The 20,488-nt window shown below is 37.7% G+C and overlaps 1 protein-coding gene across 2 annotated transcripts in view; it reads right to left on the bottom strand.

Annotated features, from left to right (window-relative positions):
* Nucleotides 1-1,055: 1,055 nt before the first annotated feature.
* TAF4B (TATA-box binding protein associated factor 4b) overlaps nt 1,056-20,488 on the bottom strand; it is a 37,717-nt gene continuing 18,284 nt past the window's right edge. For both annotated transcript variants that reach the window (XM_072411293.1, XM_072411291.1), the window contains exons 9-14: nt 17,323-17,492; nt 14,822-14,952; nt 13,931-14,056; nt 10,961-11,017; nt 5,296-5,415; nt 1,056-1,782 (exon numbers count right to left, since the gene is read on the bottom strand). In XM_072411293.1, the coding sequence (XP_072267394.1) occupies nt 1,627-1,782; nt 5,296-5,415; nt 10,961-11,017; nt 13,931-14,056; nt 14,822-14,952; nt 17,323-17,492 (760 nt within the window). In that variant the 3' untranslated portion in view covers nt 1,056-1,626. The remainder of the gene's footprint in view (nt 1,783-5,295; nt 5,416-10,960; nt 11,018-13,930; nt 14,057-14,821; nt 14,953-17,322; nt 17,493-20,488) is intronic.

Here is a 20,488-nt window from a genome sequence, read left to right on the forward strand (position 1 = left end):
ATCTATTTGATAAAGGCTATATACAATAAGATAAAAGACTGATGAAGGGAAGATGTAAATGAATTGACACATTAATACTGGTAATATTTGTGCTATAAGTAAAATGTTATTTATTTGTGTTTTGATTCAGAAATTACATAAAAGGCTCTTTATCTCTTTATTCTCATGAAGCCAAAGTGGTGAAACGCGTCAAGAACAAAAACTGTTCTATATGCCTTTTATAGTTCAAAAGATTTACCTGTGAATTATGTGTCAATACTCAATGTGATGATATTCAAAGAGCTCTAAATGGTTGATTTTTTTAAATTGTTTTTAAAAAGTTTTTCAATAAACAGTATTTTTTGTGTAGCTATAAAGTTATTGTGCATTGCAAACAGAAGAGTTTATAGGGAAAAAGCCAAGGCTGATAGCTATTGACATGCGTTGATGTCAGTTGGAAGGAGTGGGAATTCCTTGGCAAACGGTTTGACCCTGGCCCCCTAAAATTTAAGAACGCCAATCAATAAGGATATCTTCCAACCAGGAAATGAGACCCCAACTTGCTGCTGCTTCTAACAGAAATTGTGAGAAACTCACAGTGTACAATGAAGAGAACCCTATAGTACAAGTAAGACTGAGGGTTCAACTTTATTGACATTTAGTTTGCCAATAAAGGCCACAAGTGGTCATACGGACACGTTTTTTTTTGGCAGAGTCTGTGACAGGTTACCAAGAAAAGAGAACAAAAAGGTCACAGGGCCAGAACATTGTTATTCTATAAAAAGCAGTGCTGGACCAGGAACTTTGCGACAGGAGCATCTGGGATTTTGTTAAATTAAATCTGCAAAAATAATAAAACGGACTGCTATTATATTAGGATGTTAATGATTAGGAGAGATTTTGGTGATGTTCACATTTTCTTAAATGCTTGATAGCTTAGACGGAGCTATATCACACAGCTTCAAGCAGAGGATTCCCTCAGAGAAGGTTACAGAATGTTAGCTAAAATCCAATCCACAAGTCATCCTTGTAAGCTGTTTGCAAATTGGGAAGCATCAGCCAATAAAGTAGAGGTCTTTGAGGTCTCAGAAATTTTTATTATCTCTTTGGTTGACTGGAAAAAAGGATTATTAATTACGTTAATTAGCTGATAGCCAGCTGAGCATCTGAAAAAAGAACAGCTTCAGAGTTACCTGCAGGACAGTTTAACAGTCAAAATTGTAGATATACACGTTTATTTAGAGGATGCCTGGGAAGATCACTACCCAAATAAATTACCATCTACAATCATATAAAGTTATATTGTTATATAAAAAAGAAATAAAAAAAAGAATTACACAAAAAAGTGACATTGGTTCTTTGGGTATATTTCAAAGACAATGCGTTCTGTAAATACAAATTCTACCTACCCCAAAAACCTTGACAAATGAAGGCACCATTTAGTGAAATTAACCTATATTAAACATTTCTATAAATTGCACAGGTTCCTGGCATCTTCATCTGTCAAGCAGAAAAAACTTAAAACAAAAACTACATCAGTACAAGGTGTTTCATTGGAATAAAAAAAAGGACTACAAACAAAAACAAGAAAATAAGTTATAAAGCAAGCTTCAGTATAGTGCAATGATGGAGTGCTGTCCACACAGTTCATTTCAGGAAGGCTTGGTAAAGGGACAAGGAATGTCTGCTGGTTCGCTCCTGTTCCATGCAAAATATCAAATCCCTGAGACTAACACGAGTGATCCTTGGAATAAATATTGCTTTGGGAATTCTGAAAACAGATGATCCAGGCCCCTGATACTCCTGGAAAAAAGAGCAAATATGAATAAATATTTGTAATTTTATATTCTTCATATAGTTGTTGCCTTATCTGCATGAGCATCACATAGAACATCAAATTCCATTCTCTGTGTTTTTAAAGAATGCACAGTCATTTGTTAGTTATACCAATCTGTGAACAAGCTTGTAAAGTGACCAGGTCACTGAAGGGTCTTTTGTACAACAGGAACACCCTAAAAAGAAGGAATAGCTTTGCCAGCAGTTAACAGTATTAAAATGTTGTCACTTCCATTTCTCCCCAGCATGCCAGGTTACAGCCAAAACATATATAGAAATGTTAAGTTCTAAATTAATTAAAAATTAGTTTTTTCTTCCTACATGTATATAGTAAAGCAAGTGATCTAAAATCATTCACTCTACAAACTGAATACACATGGTTCCCTTGCTGGAAATACAACCAGAATCCAATGCAACTGAACAGGCAGAACAGTTTGTACACACACACGCCATTGGAAAAAAAAAAAAATCAGTTTATACTCAGGTTACACCTCTAGATGGTGCAGTTTCCTCAATTAACGTGTGCAACAAACTCCTGCCAGCTGAGATATTGTTAGAGATTTTTATATGAGAACAGCACAATTAATTGGTGGCAATAATAATCCACAAAAGATCATTTAAGACCAAGCGACCAAATCATACCCTCAAACTCAAAAAGTACAAAATATTTTAACCCGTAAAAAAGGGGAAATATTAAACCGACTGAGTCCAAGTGATTTTATTTTCGCCTTTTAAATAAATATAAAAAGAAAAAAAACAAAACACCATGTATGAATTTATTCACATTCTTGGCAATTCTGTTGATTACAGGTAGTCCCCGAGTTAAGGACATCTTACATATGGATGACTCCTAGATATGAACAAGGCTTCCTTGCTCGCTCTTGTGCAGTACAGAAGCTTGATGGGGCAGAGCTGCTTGCCCACCATGGCCCCACCCCCGAGGCTGGATGGGACAGAAGGGGACAGCTCACAAAAAAACAGGACGAGTTTATGGATTTCTGCAGCATCAACAGCTTTTTGTCTGTACTTGCAGTTTTTTAAAAGGGACAAAACATGGAAAAGTATGTATTTTGCTTCTTTCTGTTACTATGTGGCAGGTGAGGTGATTAAAGGGCACTAAACCATAAAATTCTAGTAAAACAGATGCCATTTAAATAGGAAACTGTTTTACCTGTCAATAGATTAAACTAATGGGCATACTTTCATAATCCATGCAATGGGATTGTATAAAATATGGGATGAGACAAACCAAGATCTCTTACTGGAAGCTGCCTTCACAGCATTACTGTGGCATTATGAAGTCATTATAAGGACGTGTTTTAGGGGTTAACACCTAGTGAAAAGAAAAACTATTTTACGGGTGCAGGAACACATTAGCAACCTAAAGGTAGAGATCCTATTCAAAGACTAAGGAGTTAATGGAAACAATGAAATGCGTGTGATGGATAAGAAGGGGTGCAGTGGTACAAGTAAGGTTTACAGTGCCTTCCGGGTTTCTTCTGCTTAATATGAAAATGTTCTATTTTGGGTTCAGATTTTATTGCTTTAAATCCAGTGTACTTAAGACGACTTCTAACTACAGGTCACAGAATAAGAGGACTCCGTCATCCCCAAGGACACAATGCCACAAGGTCGGGTCTTTTATATGACAACCTTGTGTGATCCAAGGGAAATTATAGTAATGCAGCACAGCTGCCAGCGCAGGGTTGAAAACGAGGTCAAATCCGCAGGAAGCAGCAGAAAGCCCGAGGCAACATTATAAATGAAACAACCCCCAAGGGAGTTGCAGCAAGCAAGGAGCGATGTCCTTCAAACTTTGGAATTATAGAAAGGTGAAAGTATAATCAAATACTTCTGCTTGACATTTCACAGAGCAGGCAGTGTTGTATTTTATCCAGCATAACATCACACTGAAAAACTACCCGTATAAATGTACAGCAGGACAACACTGGTGAGGGCCAAGAAAACTGGAAAATACAAATGTTATGTCTTTAGGTACGCAGTGTGGACTCCTTGTTAAAGTTATATTCTAACCAGCTATGCAATTGAATATTTGAAATACATATATGTAAAATATATTTGTAGTTCTGTTCAGCCAGTCCTGAGAATCACACATAACTAGGGAACACTATCGCTACTATTCATAGGCTGCAGTCTTTACACTTTGCAGCCGTTTACTGGACTTAAATAGTTTCCCACTTCAGTTTCCAGGCCTCAGTATTTGAAATATGTCACAGAGACAGTATTGACTACTGAAGTAACTATGCTAGCAAATGACAGGTGATAGGATTGTACAATGAGCTGCTCAAGGTACAGAGTAAGGTCTTGTTCAGACCTAAGGTTTATTCAAGCGTTTTTAAGTGGTTTTACCATTTAAAAAATGCTTGCAAAATCAGTTGGACTGAATCGGTCTATTTATTATCCTTCATTTGACAGGAGCAGCATTTCCAAGTGGTTTCCTGGACATTCAGTGCAGCGTCTGGGGCAGTTTGCCACCCTTGCCTCCTCCATAGACTTGAATAGGAGGTCTTTAAAAACAGGGATTGGTCACTGCCTGTATAGGCAGTTTTAGGCATTTAATACCTAGGCTAAAGAAAAAAAAACAAAAAAACCTAAGAAGCTAATAAGAAATTATGTAAACTACCTCGTCTCCCTTCTCTTCCAGCAATATCCAACTGGGTGCATTACAAATACAGCTGTACCATTGAAAACACGCCAGCTGCATTTTGGAGGGCTTATTTGTACCATGTTGGCTAGTCTGCATTGGTCAGTGCAGGCCCAACACAGGTAATACATGTTTTTTTATGGACTGCAATAATGTACATTAAAATACTTTGTTGTACAAGAAGCCCACCTGTATTCATGCCACACACCTTGACAACCCTGCAGAAGCTGGGAACCTTTCTACTAAGCTATCTTCAGGTTATCTCTGAAATTATACCTTAGAACAAGGGCTACTTCATGCCAAATCAGACATATACATTTAATATTTGTCTTAACAACCCCTGCAAAAATCCAGTTGAAACGCACTGGGCACTGAGACTTTTTTAATATAACATATAGGCCCTGATTTATTAAAGTTCTCTAAGACTGGAGAGAATACACTTTCATCAGTGAAGCTGGGTAATCCAGCAAACCTGGAATAGATTTCCTAAAAGTCATTAGCTATTTGTTAGCAAATGTTTTCAATCCTGGACCAGATCCATGCCAGGTTTGCTGGATCACACAGCTTCACTGATGAAAGTGTATTCTCTCCAGCCTTGGAGACTTTAATAAATCAGGTCTATAGACTTTTTGTCTCTGTACATTCCCCACTATATGGTGTACCATTGTACCATTATGATGTTGATGTGACAGGTGAGCAAAGTATAGCTTTAACCTTTTTGCTCTGTTTTTTTTTTAATGTATAAGCATATTAACTAGTAAACCTAACCTAACTGCCAAATGTAATATTCAAAAAAATATAATATGTAATCATACCTCGAGCACATTGTGAAGGTGAGAGGATTCCAAAGGTCTCTTCCTTCTTGGTCCAATTGCAGCTAGTGCTGTAAGATTGGCCTCTTTATATTGCAGTTGCTCTAGTTCCAGTTGCTGCAGCTAAGAAAGAATATTTCACACTAATAAGCAGATTGAAATTACAAGAGTTTACATCATACAAACCATTTTTAAGGTTAAACACTGTTATCATTTTCATTGCTGGATCCACATATTATAACAACACAGGTCTGCTTCTTGTGGGAGAAATTTAAAAAAACTAGGGCAAGAAAAGAATAGCTCATCTGCAATTTCTGAAAAAATGCAGATTTTTAAAATAAAAAATTGTGAAGGGTAGGAAAAGGGTTGGCCTATATTGGCCCCCCACCTATCCTTCATATTCTACATAGGATGCTTCACCAGCTTCACCAGTTAAGTGCACATCCGGTGGGCAACTTATTCTCCCCTGGTTTATCTGTACCTGATAAAAATAAATTGATCATATCTGTGTACTATGAACTTGTAGTTAAGAGAGAATATTGAGAAGTGCTCTTAAATGTTGAAAGTAAGTTGTGATCACCTTGTGGCACATATGAGGAAGGCATAATAAATGTAATTTACAGAATTACAGGTACCAAGACTCTTAGTTTTAAAGGTTTTTAAACATTTAAGATCTGCCTATAAAATGATAACACATGGTTTCTATTATAACAGGCCTTTACCCTGCTTATGTAGGAATAGATTTTACCCATCACCATAAAATATTTCCCACCACAAAATGTAAGATCTCTCTACATAATGTCTTTACTATCCTCCAACAACCACCACTGAAATACCTTGTACTATTCTATTACCCCCCAGCACTATAATACCCTGTACTATTATAATATTCACTAACCACCAGAACCATGATAAAATCTCCCAGCAATTTTTAAGTTCTTACTGTATCTGTTACTTCCAGGCTTACATATTTCCTCTCTCTTATAACAATATCCCTAACCACCGGTACTTTAATGCCTCCCATCCCCAGTTATCAGCAACATTTTTGGGCTATCGTCCAGAACATCTTTTATAGCAAAATCTCCATAATTTATACTACAACAATATCTCCCCTCCAACGCCATATCATCATCCCCACCTGTCACCACTAATCATATCCCATAACTTCATAATCGTATAGCCCACTACAAGAATTATGATAAAATATTTAGCTTGCAGTATAATAAAGTTATCTCCTATTGCCAACCACATTATAATATACCACATAACCAAAATACTATGCCCAAGGCTAGATTTTTGATATCTTTCTAATAGCAGTTTTCTTAAATTAGTGTCACACATATCTCAAACTATGAAATCTGTCATTCATTGTGTTCAAATAGAGAAAAGTAATCACTCTGTCTTTTGCTATCACATGTCCAATGCTGAAAATGGACCAAAGAAATCAAAAGAGTTGTCCAAGATGATCAGAAAGAAAATTACAGTCTTCATGGTAAAGGAAAACACTAGGACTACAGTAGCTTAAGGTCCATATGACCCATGAGGATAGTGAGAATGATACACAAAAATCAAAGGACAACTTCCAAGAAGATACAAGCTGAACTCTAAAGTCAAGGTCCATCAATGACTGATGGCACCATGCTTTGCTTTTCAAGTAACCCAGAGTTCTAAAAAAGAAAACAAAGAGGACTTAACTATTGAAATAAAACATTAAAAAGTCAAACCCAAATACTATTCCCCACAAAACGGGTCGTCGGCTTTTTTTCTTCTATTTTGTTAGCTATTTTTCCATGGATGAAAATAGTTTCAAAGAGCACCATACCTACTAGTAAACATGGAGAAGGCTTGGGGAGTTATGGGGCTGTGTTGCTGAATTTGGAAAGGATGACATTGGTCTGCCCAAGGATCAATAAAAATCTCAAGACTATCAAAACATTATGGACCAATACTCAATGCCAAGTGTAAACTCCATCTCAGTTCCAGGTCATGGATCTTCCAACAAAATAATGACCATACAGGTAAAAGCACCAAAAAAGGGCTTTGAACAAAACATCAGACTGTTCTAAAGTATTGTTCTAGATGTTTCAAATTAGGTTCATAGAAAATCTATGAAAAGGACTGAAATATGAGTTTGGAGAAGCCACTCTTTATACCAGACACAGCTGGAACAGTTTGATCAGAAAGTGTGGGTCAAACCACCTGTCGACAGATGAAGAAGTCTTATTGAAAGCTATAGGAATAACTTGTGCAGTGGTTGCTTGCTTGTGCAGAGGTTGTGAAACAAAATATTAGTATAAAGGTGTCATTTATCTCCATGAAAAAGTCTGGTTTTGTAAAATACAGAACATACAGTTCTTTTAAACGAGTACCAACAGATTTGTCCACATTTGTATATAATAGACACATGTAGATTCCTATATACACAAACATCTGTTTAAAACATTACAAACTCGTCCATCATACTGTGTAGGTCCCCCTTGGTCTAAACAAACTGCTCTGACCTGAAAGCATGGACTCCACAAAACCCCTGAAGGTGGCTTGAGGTATGTGGCACAAAGACAATAGCCGCAGACCTTTAAAGCGGAACAAATCCCCATGATACTCACCTGTCCCTGTTCCTAGCTGCAATCTTCAGCCATCTTGAATGGCCGATCCAGGCAGTTCATTCAGTCCCGACATGCGCAGGGGAAGACAGAATTGCAGGTTATTTTAGTAACCAACACTAGGCTGCAAAGCTGAGCAATTATGACTGTTCCATGGAAAGGCAAGTAAGAATGATTACTACAGAAGGGACATCGCCTGTCCGTTTCCCCATTAAAGCCCTGCTTGATAACAATGGAAAAACTTTACTTCTGCTTTAAGTTACATGGCCTCCACCAGTCTGCCCTCTTACCTTAAAGCTTTTTGCTGCCCAGGTAACTATGCACACACTCCCGGCCATCCACAAAATCTAATGAAATACATGATTCACCAGGCCAGATCACCATCCTCTATTGCTTCATGGCCAGTTTTGGTGCTAATGTGCCCACTATAGGTATTTTCAGAAGCGGACAGGGGAGAGGACAAGTTGCAATCCTTTGTGTGTGTAAAAGAATTGGAAACAAGATTTTCCAACAAATTTTCCTACAGTATCACATGTGGGATCAGGCTGAAAGGGCTACTATGCCCTCACCCCTGTGAGCATCAATGAGCCTATTTGTCCTTTATTATATCAATGAGCCTGATCACCTATTAACTTGTCATCAGTTCACCAACTGTCCTTACCATTGGATGGCAATAATCATTGTATACCAGGAAGACAAGACATGCTATTTTGGAGATGGTTTGACCCAGTCGAGCCATCACAATTTGACCGTTGTTAAAGTGTTGTTAAAGTCATTCTTGCACTTACACATTTTACCTGCTTCCAACACCAAAAGGTGATGGACTAATCACTTTTAGAGTAATATATCCCACCCTTTGACCAGTGCTACTGTGACAATATATTAAATGGTATTCACTTGATAGTGGTTTTATTGTTACCTGTAAACTTTTTTTAATGCACAAAAAACACATTCTATCTCTGTCCTTTTAGTTAAAATTGTTTCCCCAACACTCAACACATACAACACCACTTTTACCATTATAAGCAACTCTTGTCTTTGAGCTATCTAAATCTAAACCAATGCTGAAGAAGGAAAAATGAATAAAGGAAAATTGTGTACTAGCCAGGAAAGCCCCTTGCTGTGGCTCTGCTTGTTTTGCCTTAGATTCTACATTAATAGCAATAATAAAGTTCCTTTAAACATTCATAAATAACCTGCCGCTGACACCTTGGAGCAAAGTGAAGCTCTGTTCAGCAACAACAAATTTCATAGTTCACAAGGCGCAGTTAATGATGGGAGGGGAAGGCAAAAGAAAAAGGTTGTTCTTTAAGTATGTGACTCATTTAGAACAAAGATCCTTAAAAAAAAAAATCAGTCTTGTCACTATAGAAACCAATTTCTTCAGCTCCATATCACACGTCTCACACCTCAATTGTCTTTATTATCGTCTGCTGTCAGATCCTTAATCAGAAATGTGAACAGGCTTGATGATTTATTCAACAGGGGAATGAAACTGTAGGTCAAGTGAAAAAAATAGATAGATATATTTATATACCATACAACGCACCTAGCTCCGATCAGCTTTGGATACGTCCAATTCGCTCCCTTGGCACTACCTCTGGGGCAACTGTAGCGGCTCCAATATTAAGGCTCAATTAAAATAAGCTCTAATTAGCACAGCTTTTTTGTTTCCTCTCCGGCTAGAAAAGTCAGGAAATGGATATTGGGAAATGTTGGAGGAAAAAAAAAAAGCTACTGAGTGAAAGGCTGCAGATACAAATGAACGTATTTGTTGATTTGTATAGTTGCTATGCAGAGGCCTCTGGGAGCAAAAGCTTAACCAGCCTAAGCTATAAACTAAAACCCCTGCAGCTAAACATGAACTGAGTGAAAACAAGGGCTCCATCTCAGAGCTGAAAACTGCTGGGCTCAGAAAATTAAAAGCCCAAGGCATTTTCCATTTAAAACGAAATCCCAGTACCGCCTCCCAGCCAAAGAATTATAAGCAGTATCAGATTTACAAAACGAACAATTACCCTGGAAAAAATGTAGCCTATTGTACGGTCCCAGATGCTAGATGTAAAAGTGCTTCTCCCCTCTTTATTTTCATATCACAGCTCTTTATAAATAAAACTGTACAGACCCATTTACACAAAATAAAATATGCATGTTTTTATTTTTCTAGAAAGACTTCAAATGAATGTAAAAAAAAAAAAAGAAAAAAAGTTATCTCTTTCATTACAACGGTGTCTCATTTGATATTCTGTCCTTGCCTCTGGCGGCCTCTGTCCTTCCCTTAGGCCTGTATAAATGGTATGCAACACCAAAGTAAACTCTGACCCAATTGCCAGGAGAGAGCCTCAAACTTCTCTATATTGCCTTTGCTTCAGCTGAGACCTAAACGAACCAAGCCATGGGGTGGGAGACACACAGTACTGTTTGAAGTTAAAAGTAGGCGATTATACCATTTTCTAAGTCTTTATTCTAAGCTACTAAATGTTTATCTGTTAAATATTCTACAGTGATTTAACTTTGTGAAGAAGTACCACATTGTTACTATACAATGTGTCTGTTCCCAATTTGCAATAGACATGTGTTTATTTGCGGATATGCGTGTATTAAAACACATATTACATTGTTGTCATTTGTTCTTAATGACACCCCAAACCAGGCATGGCCAAACTACAGTCCGCCGGCTGTATATGGCTCACTAAGGTTGTTTCCCTGGCCAGTTGGGTGGTCCATGGCTTTGGCTGGCCAGAGCCATGGAACACGTCCCCCATTTGTATCCCGGCTTGTGGAGGCTTGTTCAGTTGCATCATGATGGCATAACCCCGCCCACTCTCCCATCGGCCTGGCCTGTCAAATTTTTTATCAGATTGTGGCCCCTAACTTAAAAAGTTTGCCCACCCCTGCACCAAACGCACCTTGCCAGCACACTGCATTGTTCTGTACAGGCTATTCAAATGGCTGGAATAACCAAACGCAACACCAACATGATGTGCGTTATGCTGGGTTTTCAAAAATGCAGCACACAGAGAGAACAGACTCTATGTAAACCCAGTTTGAACCCTACTTATTACCTCTTTAGCTTTTTGCTTTAATCTCATTTGCTCTGGATCTTCTTTATTCAGCCGGCTCTGTAAAATAACAGAAAAGAAAATGTTTTATTGCTGCAGTGATTGTTTTCGGAGCTTCCTCCGAGTTCATGCACATGGACAAGATCAAACCTTGCACTTAAAGGGTTACTCCAAAACTGACTACATTCTTAAACATGCAGCAGCCATTAAATATTTAATGCATAACAATTTTCTCCTGTGATTAAAAAGCTTTGCTGCAGGGGGGAAGTGCCTGAGTCCAGGATTTCTAAGACTTCCCCTCATGCATTTTTATGCACATTTTCCATACAGGCTGAGTGCCCGACTTCAAGCCCGGAGGAGCACACAGCTTAAAGAAATGCTTGAGCTTTCATTTGGTCTGGTAAAAGGCATGACCTTCACATAGCAGATTTTTTATTTTGATCATTTAATTTTCTATAGACTGCAGATAATAACAAGGGTTAAACTGCAAGTCTGGGAAGAAATCAAAAATGATGAAAATAGTGCATTTACTTTTTGCAACATTAAAACACCTTAATACACAGAGTGTATAACATAATCCACAACACACAGTGCTTTTTTGTTTTTATGTAAACCTGCCATGGAAGAAAATCAAGAGCAGTCATTTCTATCTCCTTCTTATTAGTATAAGTTGTCTGTTTGCCATTCTCAACCACTGCTTTCAATATCTGGAACAAGCATACATATAAAGGGTCTGTGTCAAGTGGGTTTTGTACAAGCCTATAGAAAGGCAAAATTTGCCTGCAAGAGGTCAAATACAAGACAAAAGAGGAGGTCAACCACAGATTAAATGCAGCTATTAATGAATTTTGAACATGCTCATCAAAACCATCTCAAACTTGTGCTATGGACACAAACCCAAAGTCCATTGGCACAGACTTCAAGACATTCAGTTTACGTACTGATCACCCCATTTGCATATCTGCACTAGATCAGTTTTTATGCAATTAGTCACTTACAATACGAGCAAGACAAGATTTATTTCTAAAATAGGATAAGCAGTGGTATCTCTTCTGTTTTATGTACAGGTTTACTTTATAGTATGTTACCATACAACATTTTTTACATTATTATATAGAAGGGGGAAGAGGGGGTTAGACATACAACTTAAAGAGATTGAACTCACAAGAAATTTAACTCACAAGTGACAGCAGTTTCACCAGACAGAATTGATGGAAAATCTGAAACAGGGACACCAACAGTAATAAAATGATAATTTTCAGTAAAGGAGATGAAAGTCTAAAACCTCCGTCATCTTTAAATTTTGTTCCCAGTTTAGAATTTTACATCCTGTTTGGTAAAACTGTGGCCACTGTAAGTGCAAACCACAAGAACAGGACAATTATTATTTAATAATATTATTAATATTAATACAAAATAATAAACAGTATTTTTAGGGCAAACATATTACACTGCACTGTTGCAAATGACAGATACAAACAATGACACAGGAGGAGAGGACCCTACCCAGAATAGCTTACAATCTAAGAGGGGGGTAGTTGAACACAATAGGAGGGGGGGATAAAGAGTGGTGGTTAAGTAGTGAGGGTTAAAGAGACCAAAGAATACGAGTAGGCAAGTTTGAAAAGATGGGTTTTAAGGGCTCTTTTAAAAGTGCAGAAAGTAGGAGCAAGCTGAATAGGACTAGGAAGACCATTCCAGAAAGTTGGGGCAGCTCTAGAAAAGTCTTGGAGCCGTACATGAGTTATGAGAGAGGAAGTCAGTAGTAGGTCATTGGATGAGTGAAGAGAGGGGCCAGGGGAGTGTTTTTCTTTCAGGGCAGAAATGTAAGTGGGACAAGAACTGCGGAGGAATTTGAAGGCAACACACAGGAGCTTGAATATGATTCAAAGGTGGAATGGAAGCCAACAAAGAGAACTACAAAGGGATGCAGAAAAAGTGGAGCGGTGGGAAGGATGGATGAGTCTGGCTGCAGCATTCATAGTAGATTGTAGAGGAGAGAGTCGGGTTAGTGGAATACCAGAGAGGAGGGGGTTACAGTAGCCCAGTTGAGAGATGATAAGAGCGTGTACAAGGAGTATGGTGATCTCTGGGGACAGTTCAGGCCGGATATTGGAGATGTTGCCCAGGTGAAAGTAACAGGACCTGGAAATGTTCTGAATATGTTGGGGGGGAGGGGGGTAAAGGGGAGGGTGGAGTTGAAGGAGACAACAAGAGCATGCCTGAGGGGAGGGCCAAATAAAGGGTTAGGAAAATAAATGGTACAAAAGGTACTGTAAGCCAATGGAGGATATGAGAGTACCGAGAAAGGAGGTGTACAGAGAAAAGAGAACCGGTCCAAGGACTGACCTTTAGAAAAAACCAACAGGAAGGAGCAGGAAATAACTTTAAAAGAAACTTGAAAAGTGTGGTTAGACAGATAGAAGGCAAACCAAGAGAGAGCAGTGTCACCGATACCATTAGAGTTGGATTTGGTTTAGAAGGGGATGATCAACAGTGTCAAAAGAGGAAAGATGTAGGCGAAGCAGAAAATAGACAAGGGGTTCTAACCCTTCTATGCTCTGACCAAAACTTTCAGTTTTAGCTGGACATACACTAGGGGTATCAGAAGTAAATCAATTAAATGCATCCATGAATGGCAACTGATCATCTCTCAAAACCACTAGATTAAATTCGGACAAAAGTATCTGTTTTTCATTACATAAATGCCCTGAATTGATGGTCATTGAGGCAATTTCCATAAATACTGGCTGGCTGTATACACTTACTAAAAGGCAACAATACATGTAAAAAAACAAAAAACAATACAAAATTATGTGGAACATGGGCTTGTAACTTCATCAAGACCACCAGGGAACAGTATATCGTTGTATTTTATCACTTTTGGTCCCAGAGACAACGATTACTAGCATGTTTTGATCAGTGTTAGTTTTACATTACACGGTAGGTGTCACAGGGAAATTATTAGCTCACCTTTGCTGCTCGGAGAAGCATCTCCCTTTCTTCTTCATATTTGCGTTGTTTCTCTAGGTGCTCCAGTTGCTCAAGAAACTTAAACTGTGCCCGAACCTCACTAGTCTGTATGTAGCGATCATTTTGCTGAAAATAAAACATTAATATACATATTCATGGTGCTAATTATGCGATGTACTGGCTAAACACCAACCAAGATCACTGTTAGCTGATGTTACACTATGGCAATAAATGGTATAAATAGCACTTTCTTTTAGCATCGCTAAGCATTGCCCAATCATCCTGTTTTTGCTCTCACTGGGATAGCCAAAGGCCAACCTTCTAGATATAATGGTACAGCATCCAGGTCATCTTCCTGAAGTCACAGGTAAGAATATTTAGCTAGCATGGCACAGGTGGACAATGAGCCTATGAGTCCTAAAAAACTCAGGGTTGACCAGGAGTGTTGAGACTAAACTGGATTATTCCGATTGTTACGTTACAAGACTATGCATTGGCCGGAGACTATACATACATACATACACACGTGTGTGTGTGTATGTGAATATATATATATATATATATATATATATATATATATATATATATATATTTATATTTATTATGTTCCCTTGTATAATTAATATTCTATCAACATATTGTCTTTGTTGCAGGTGGAATCAAAAATCGCAGCCCTAGTCCTAAACACAAAAAAAAAAGCCTTAAGGTTCCCAGAGCAGAAAACTATACAAATGCCCAGACTTCTACAACATACAAGATTATACTACTTTTTCCAAGCTCCCAGTTATAACTTTTTTATGCCATTTGTGCAGTGTGCTCCCAAAAATAATGGTACTTTCACCTGGAGACAAAAAAAATGGTGCCATTATAATCAAGACTAGATGAAATTACCTTAAAGTTTGCAGACCTGTGCTGTGCCACCACCGTCAGCTTTTCAATAAGCCCTCGTAACCGCTCCTGTGTGGCATGGGAGACCAGGTTCATAACATCAGAGTTAAGTTCCTTAATATCATGCCTTTTACCTGTGGAAGCAGAGAAAATCCATTACATGTTTTAGTGGAAGCTGATAATTGAAATAATTAGCACAGCAGGTATTCTGTTCCCTCTAGAAGTCATACCCATTAAGAATAGAGGCTTGTAGATTATGATTTTCCTGCTACACTCAGAACTTCAAAGATATTAGACACTGCATTAATAAAACTTAGCCCCGAGCTCTGCAAAGTATAGGCAATGTTTCACTTGGCCTTCAGAATATATCTGCTTGCAAGGTCAGAGTTAGGACACCAATATTAAGCAGGCAAAATCAAAGCCATCACGTCAAAGGAGGAAAAAAAACATATTAAACAGGCATCACATACATTATGTAGAAGCTGAAAAAGAAAAAAAGATATACAATATACAAAAACTAGGTAACATACAGGTTTTCAATAGGTAAACAAAGCAAAATTCATATTATGCATAATGTAACCTGCCAATGTTTTTGCCTTATGGTATCATGACCTATTCCAACCAATATATGTTAATTGCAACAAAAAATAGCACACATTTGGTATTGAAGATCACGTTTTTAAACTTTTTTTGGTTGGCCAATAGACAATATTAATATAACAAGCTTGTCAGATGCAGCCAGCATGTACAGCGCTAGAACAGTTTTTCTCAACTATGGTTCCTCCTAGGGGTTTCTCGAGCAAACTGAGCAAAGTGACACCAATGAGCTTTTTGGTTTTCTGTAGGAGTGGCATTCTTCCTACAAGCCTGCAACAAAAGAGGCATTCTTCCTACTGACAACCACACTAATATACGGTGATATAATATAGCAGTGGTTCGCTCAAGAACTCAATGGTTCCTCCATGTTATAAAGGTCAAGAAACACTGCTCTAGAGCCTGCTGATAGCAGAAAAGGACACATTTACTTCCTGCCTCTAATAACATAACCCTATAGGGAATACTTAAACAATCTAAAAATTAGCTGCTACTGTCAGATTACAGATACAAATACATGTGTTTAAAAACCTATTTACATGCAAATATATCTAGAGGCAAACACCAAATGACAAGAAAAGGCAGCGTTTGACATTCTTCCATTTCAAACACATCTGGTTAGAAGTATGCCACATTTATAGAAAACTCCCTGCACAGCAGAGGTCAAATAGGATTGTGATAACTTGTGTCTGAGATGGGCTCCAAACGCACAGCAATTGCAGGAAAACTGCTCTTGTGGATACTTCTGCAAATATACAGAAATGGAAAAATCCTGTTATTACATATTTATATCTAAAATAAAATGTTATTTTAGAAAGTTGTAAACATGCAAACAGAATTGGATTAAATTGTTACTAAAATGTACAGCTCTTTAAGTAACTGTAAGTAAGATCAGCACACTTTGTTTAAATACATTCAGGTTATTCCAAAGCAAGAAGTGGAGGATAAACACATTTACAATCACAGAAATATTTATGTCTCTGTAAACCTCTTACACTACACATCATCAGAAATGGCCAGCTAGATCTGAAAGGAAACCTCTTGTTGTGTTATAGGTGGAGTGCTGGTATTTGGCTAGGTCATGCCAAGGATAGGAGAGGCCCTACACAGATAAAGATGGAATGGTAAAAATCATCCACACTCTTCAGTCTCTATTTATAAAACCAAGAATCTGACATTCCTTCACGCATTCTCTGGTGGGAATCCTCCAGGTCCATGTGTTTCAATGGCAGTAATGGATTCCCATGAGGAAATGTCAGATTCTGTTTTATAAATAGAGCTAAATAAAGTGTTTTAATGTTTTATTATATTAGGATTATATTATATGGGCATTTTAAAAACAAACACTGCTTTTCTTAGTTATATTGTATTTTCTGTCTAGAACTTCCATACTTGTGATTGCTTTACCCAGAATACAAACATTTATAGATTAAATAGATCTAAATATTAACCAATCCAACACTGAAACAGTATGATCTACCATCTCAGGTATTAAATATTCAATCAGTGCTAACAACATACTTTCTTCTGATAAATGGCGTGTTTGGGAGAATACAAATAGAGTAGCTTCATATTATCACCAGTTCTTGTATAGTGCACAGGAATCCAGATAAGTCTGCAGAATATTCTGCTGTAAAATCATTGCAGTTAGGTGGCCATGATGAGTCTTTGTTAAGCTTGAAGAAAAGAATTATCATAAACATCATCACATTTTCCCAAATCATGCATTAGAGGTGTGGGGGCTCTAACTATAAGCATTCCTTTTCACAGAAAATGATCTACAGAATATGTTATGTTTCTAGTTTAGATGCAGATCCACTGCACAACCACTGGAATCTTGCTGGACCTACCCAGGTAAACAGTATGGTATTTTTAATGGCCTGTAGATCACCCACCTTGCCTTTTCTTACCTATGTCTAGAATTCGGGTTTGGAGGGCAGATGTAAAAAGAAAAGGCTCATCTTTACAAGACCGAATCACAGTACCAACAAGTTCAGAATTGGTTGCCAAAATACACGCATTCTCTTCATTCAGGTTTACACCAGCCATAGATGTGACATCGTTAATATCATCTTCCTCTCTGTATTTCAAAATAAATTATTCCTATGTAATATGAATATGTTTAACTAAGATGCAGAATACAAATTAAATACATAATGCACACAAACAGCCAGCTTTATATAGGTTTATTTGTTAACAAAAGAAGGCAATATTATTGTGAACATTTAATACATATAAAAATACTGACAGTTCTAACAAGGACCTTGTTAGAATGATATATACCATTCTGGCACTATGCTTATTTTTTCACCATCAACTGATAAAAGGATAATCAAAAACAAATACCAATAAAGTAACGTGCTCATTCACACCAAGGGCTGTGGGTAAATTGTATTAAAATGTGTTACAGAGCATCAAAGAATTTGTTGACTTCACACAAGAAAATATATCAGTGTTCTCCCCAGCCCCTTTTAGCTGGGTGCACCACCCAGCACTTTTCAGTAACTACCTGGCTCTTTTTGGGTGGTTACTGAAAAGTTGGGTCACAATACAGTACGCCACCCACTTACAACTTCTTCCCAAAGTTGTAACTTTCCAAAAATATTTCTGGGGAGAATACTGTACATGTCCTATTTCATTCCATTGGTGTTAACGTATACCATAGTTTTGGCATATAGGACTGCATTGGGTGACACTTCAACAGTGCTGCTGGTGTCATCAAGTCTTGTAGATTTATTTACAGTTGGATTTTTCTTTTCTTTACATTATCAAGTGGCAATGGAAGGAAAGAAAAATACATAGCTCCTCTTCAAGGCCACAGAGAGAAACTCTCACATAATTCAACATCTACCAATATGAGTTTAATTTCTATGTCTAATGTCTATGGGAGTCTTCAAGCAGCATGACTGAAAAACCCAAAAAAGTTCTGCATGGAAAGATCTCTCTAAAAGACTATATCGTTCATGGGTGGGCTACGGCTTTTTACATACAGACAGACATTCTCATTTTACTTAACACATCAGTCTGATATGTGATTTTAATTGATATGTGCGTTTCATAACACGGGGAAACCCTTGAAATAAGTCTCAGATCTAAGGGGAACACCTGCAATAATTACTATATCTACAGATCACAGTGTAAGAGCGCAGTCAGTAGGGTCAGTAAAAAGGAATGGCACTCTCACAGATAGCCAAAAATCATTGAGAGACACAAATTGCTCAAGAAACCTCTAGCAACCTTTGGAGGAATCCTAGGATTCCACAGAACTCTGGTTGAGCAACACTTCTCTATAGTCTGTAAATGCATCTAAAAAACAGATAATTTTAAATATAGGCTACATTTCGATTTCTAAAAAATGGGTTACACTGTAAAATATGGCAATGCATAAAACACCATCTCATTAGCAAAGATTAGAAATGGATGATACTACAAAATTACATCTTATAGCCAAGTTTAAGTGTAATACAGAAGAATTAAAATGTCAGTTTGTATATTTAAAGAACTCCCATTATGTAAATTAAGAAGTATCCAGACTTGACAGTAGGAAAGGAAATAAAGCGAATTTCTCGCTGAGCTCTACCGGCTACAAAATGTCAGATGTAGTTAAAGACGCGCACTGTACATGCTGCAGTTTTATTTTCAGCATAGAAGCCCACAAGGAATATGTAAGAGTGCTAATCGATTTCCATAAGGTTTTTCTTTTGCACGGATAACCCCCTTTATTCTGACTGATCAATGCTGCAGGATTTGTTTCAGTCACAGCAGATGCAGCCAGGACTTTGCTTTTGGCGTTGGAGTCACGCAACAGATCCACAGTGTTAAGATCCTTACTGTGCAGCTGGGAACCCCACTAGGCCAAGTACATTTAGAAACTTGGGTCTATTTGCCAACAGCTGTTAGTGGGACTCACTGTCCCTAAAACAACTCGAGTGAACATTTTCTGCCAAAACACACAAAGTAATCACTAGATCATGTTTCATGAGACACAGCTTACAATAGTTCAGTATATTTAAATTACCACTAGTAATGGAAACAAAGTGAAAACTGATGCATGTCTGCCAAAAGTCATCACGTATATTACTAACACTTTGGTCTAAAAAGCCTTACAGAGCTTAACGCAACGCATAGGGATATTACCAATGGTAACCACAGTTGGTATTGGACTATGGTATACATGGTTGACATGGTCCTGACTATACTATTTAGAAATAGTATATCATCATTAAAAATGGAGATTAATTAATTGCTATGGTAGACAAGCCTGTTCTTATCGATGGTTTGAATGCTGCCAACTGTAGATGGTGGAGCAGTTCAGCTGTTCTGTCATTGCTTCAGGTTGGTAGCAAATGTTTAAATGTTTCTTTAAAACCTTTTTTTTCTGTTTGAACAAAAGAAAAGGTTGGATTTGCACCACAGGTACACTTGAGAATGTAAATTGCTGCAAGAAACTCCATTGAGCATGGTTACAGCTTTATTATATTTTACTTTTAAAACATTACAGTGTTTTGTAAACGGTGACAGTCCGTCAATATGGCCTTTTATGGAAGGATCACAGTTACTGAATGTCTAGGTAGGAGAATTAACAGTCCTTTACTGAGTTTCCTGAGGGGCTAGAAAAACTTTACTTCTGTGAGGTTGGAAATCTTGCCCAACACCAGATAAGAAATCATTGGCAGCTAAACTAAAATTGCAATTATGGTCTTTTTTGACTCCACCCGCATGGCCGTACATATGGTCCCTATTAGGAGTATTTGTATTTAAACTGAACATGTCCAAGTATAGGGGCAACTATCAGTGTATTTCTGAAAATGCCAGTTGCTTAAATCACCAACTTGGAACAACAGCAGTGCTAACTACATTCAGATTTATTGCACACATTTTGTGGTTGATTTAAAGTAAAGAAGACAAAGACGGCATGTTCATATGATGGCCAGCATATTTCCTACACTTTAAATTCCCTTTAAGTATGTGCCACTACAACCAAATGTCCTTTATGTGTCACTACAACACATTTTCCCCTGCAGGTAAGATCCTTAGCTACAGATCCACATACAGAGGTAACCCAAGACTCAGTCT

The sequence above is a fragment of the Pyxicephalus adspersus genome, chromosome 5, assembly GCF_032062135.1.
Source record: "Pyxicephalus adspersus chromosome 5, UCB_Pads_2.0, whole genome shotgun sequence".
Taxonomy (NCBI): domain Eukaryota; kingdom Metazoa; phylum Chordata; class Amphibia; order Anura; family Pyxicephalidae; genus Pyxicephalus; species Pyxicephalus adspersus.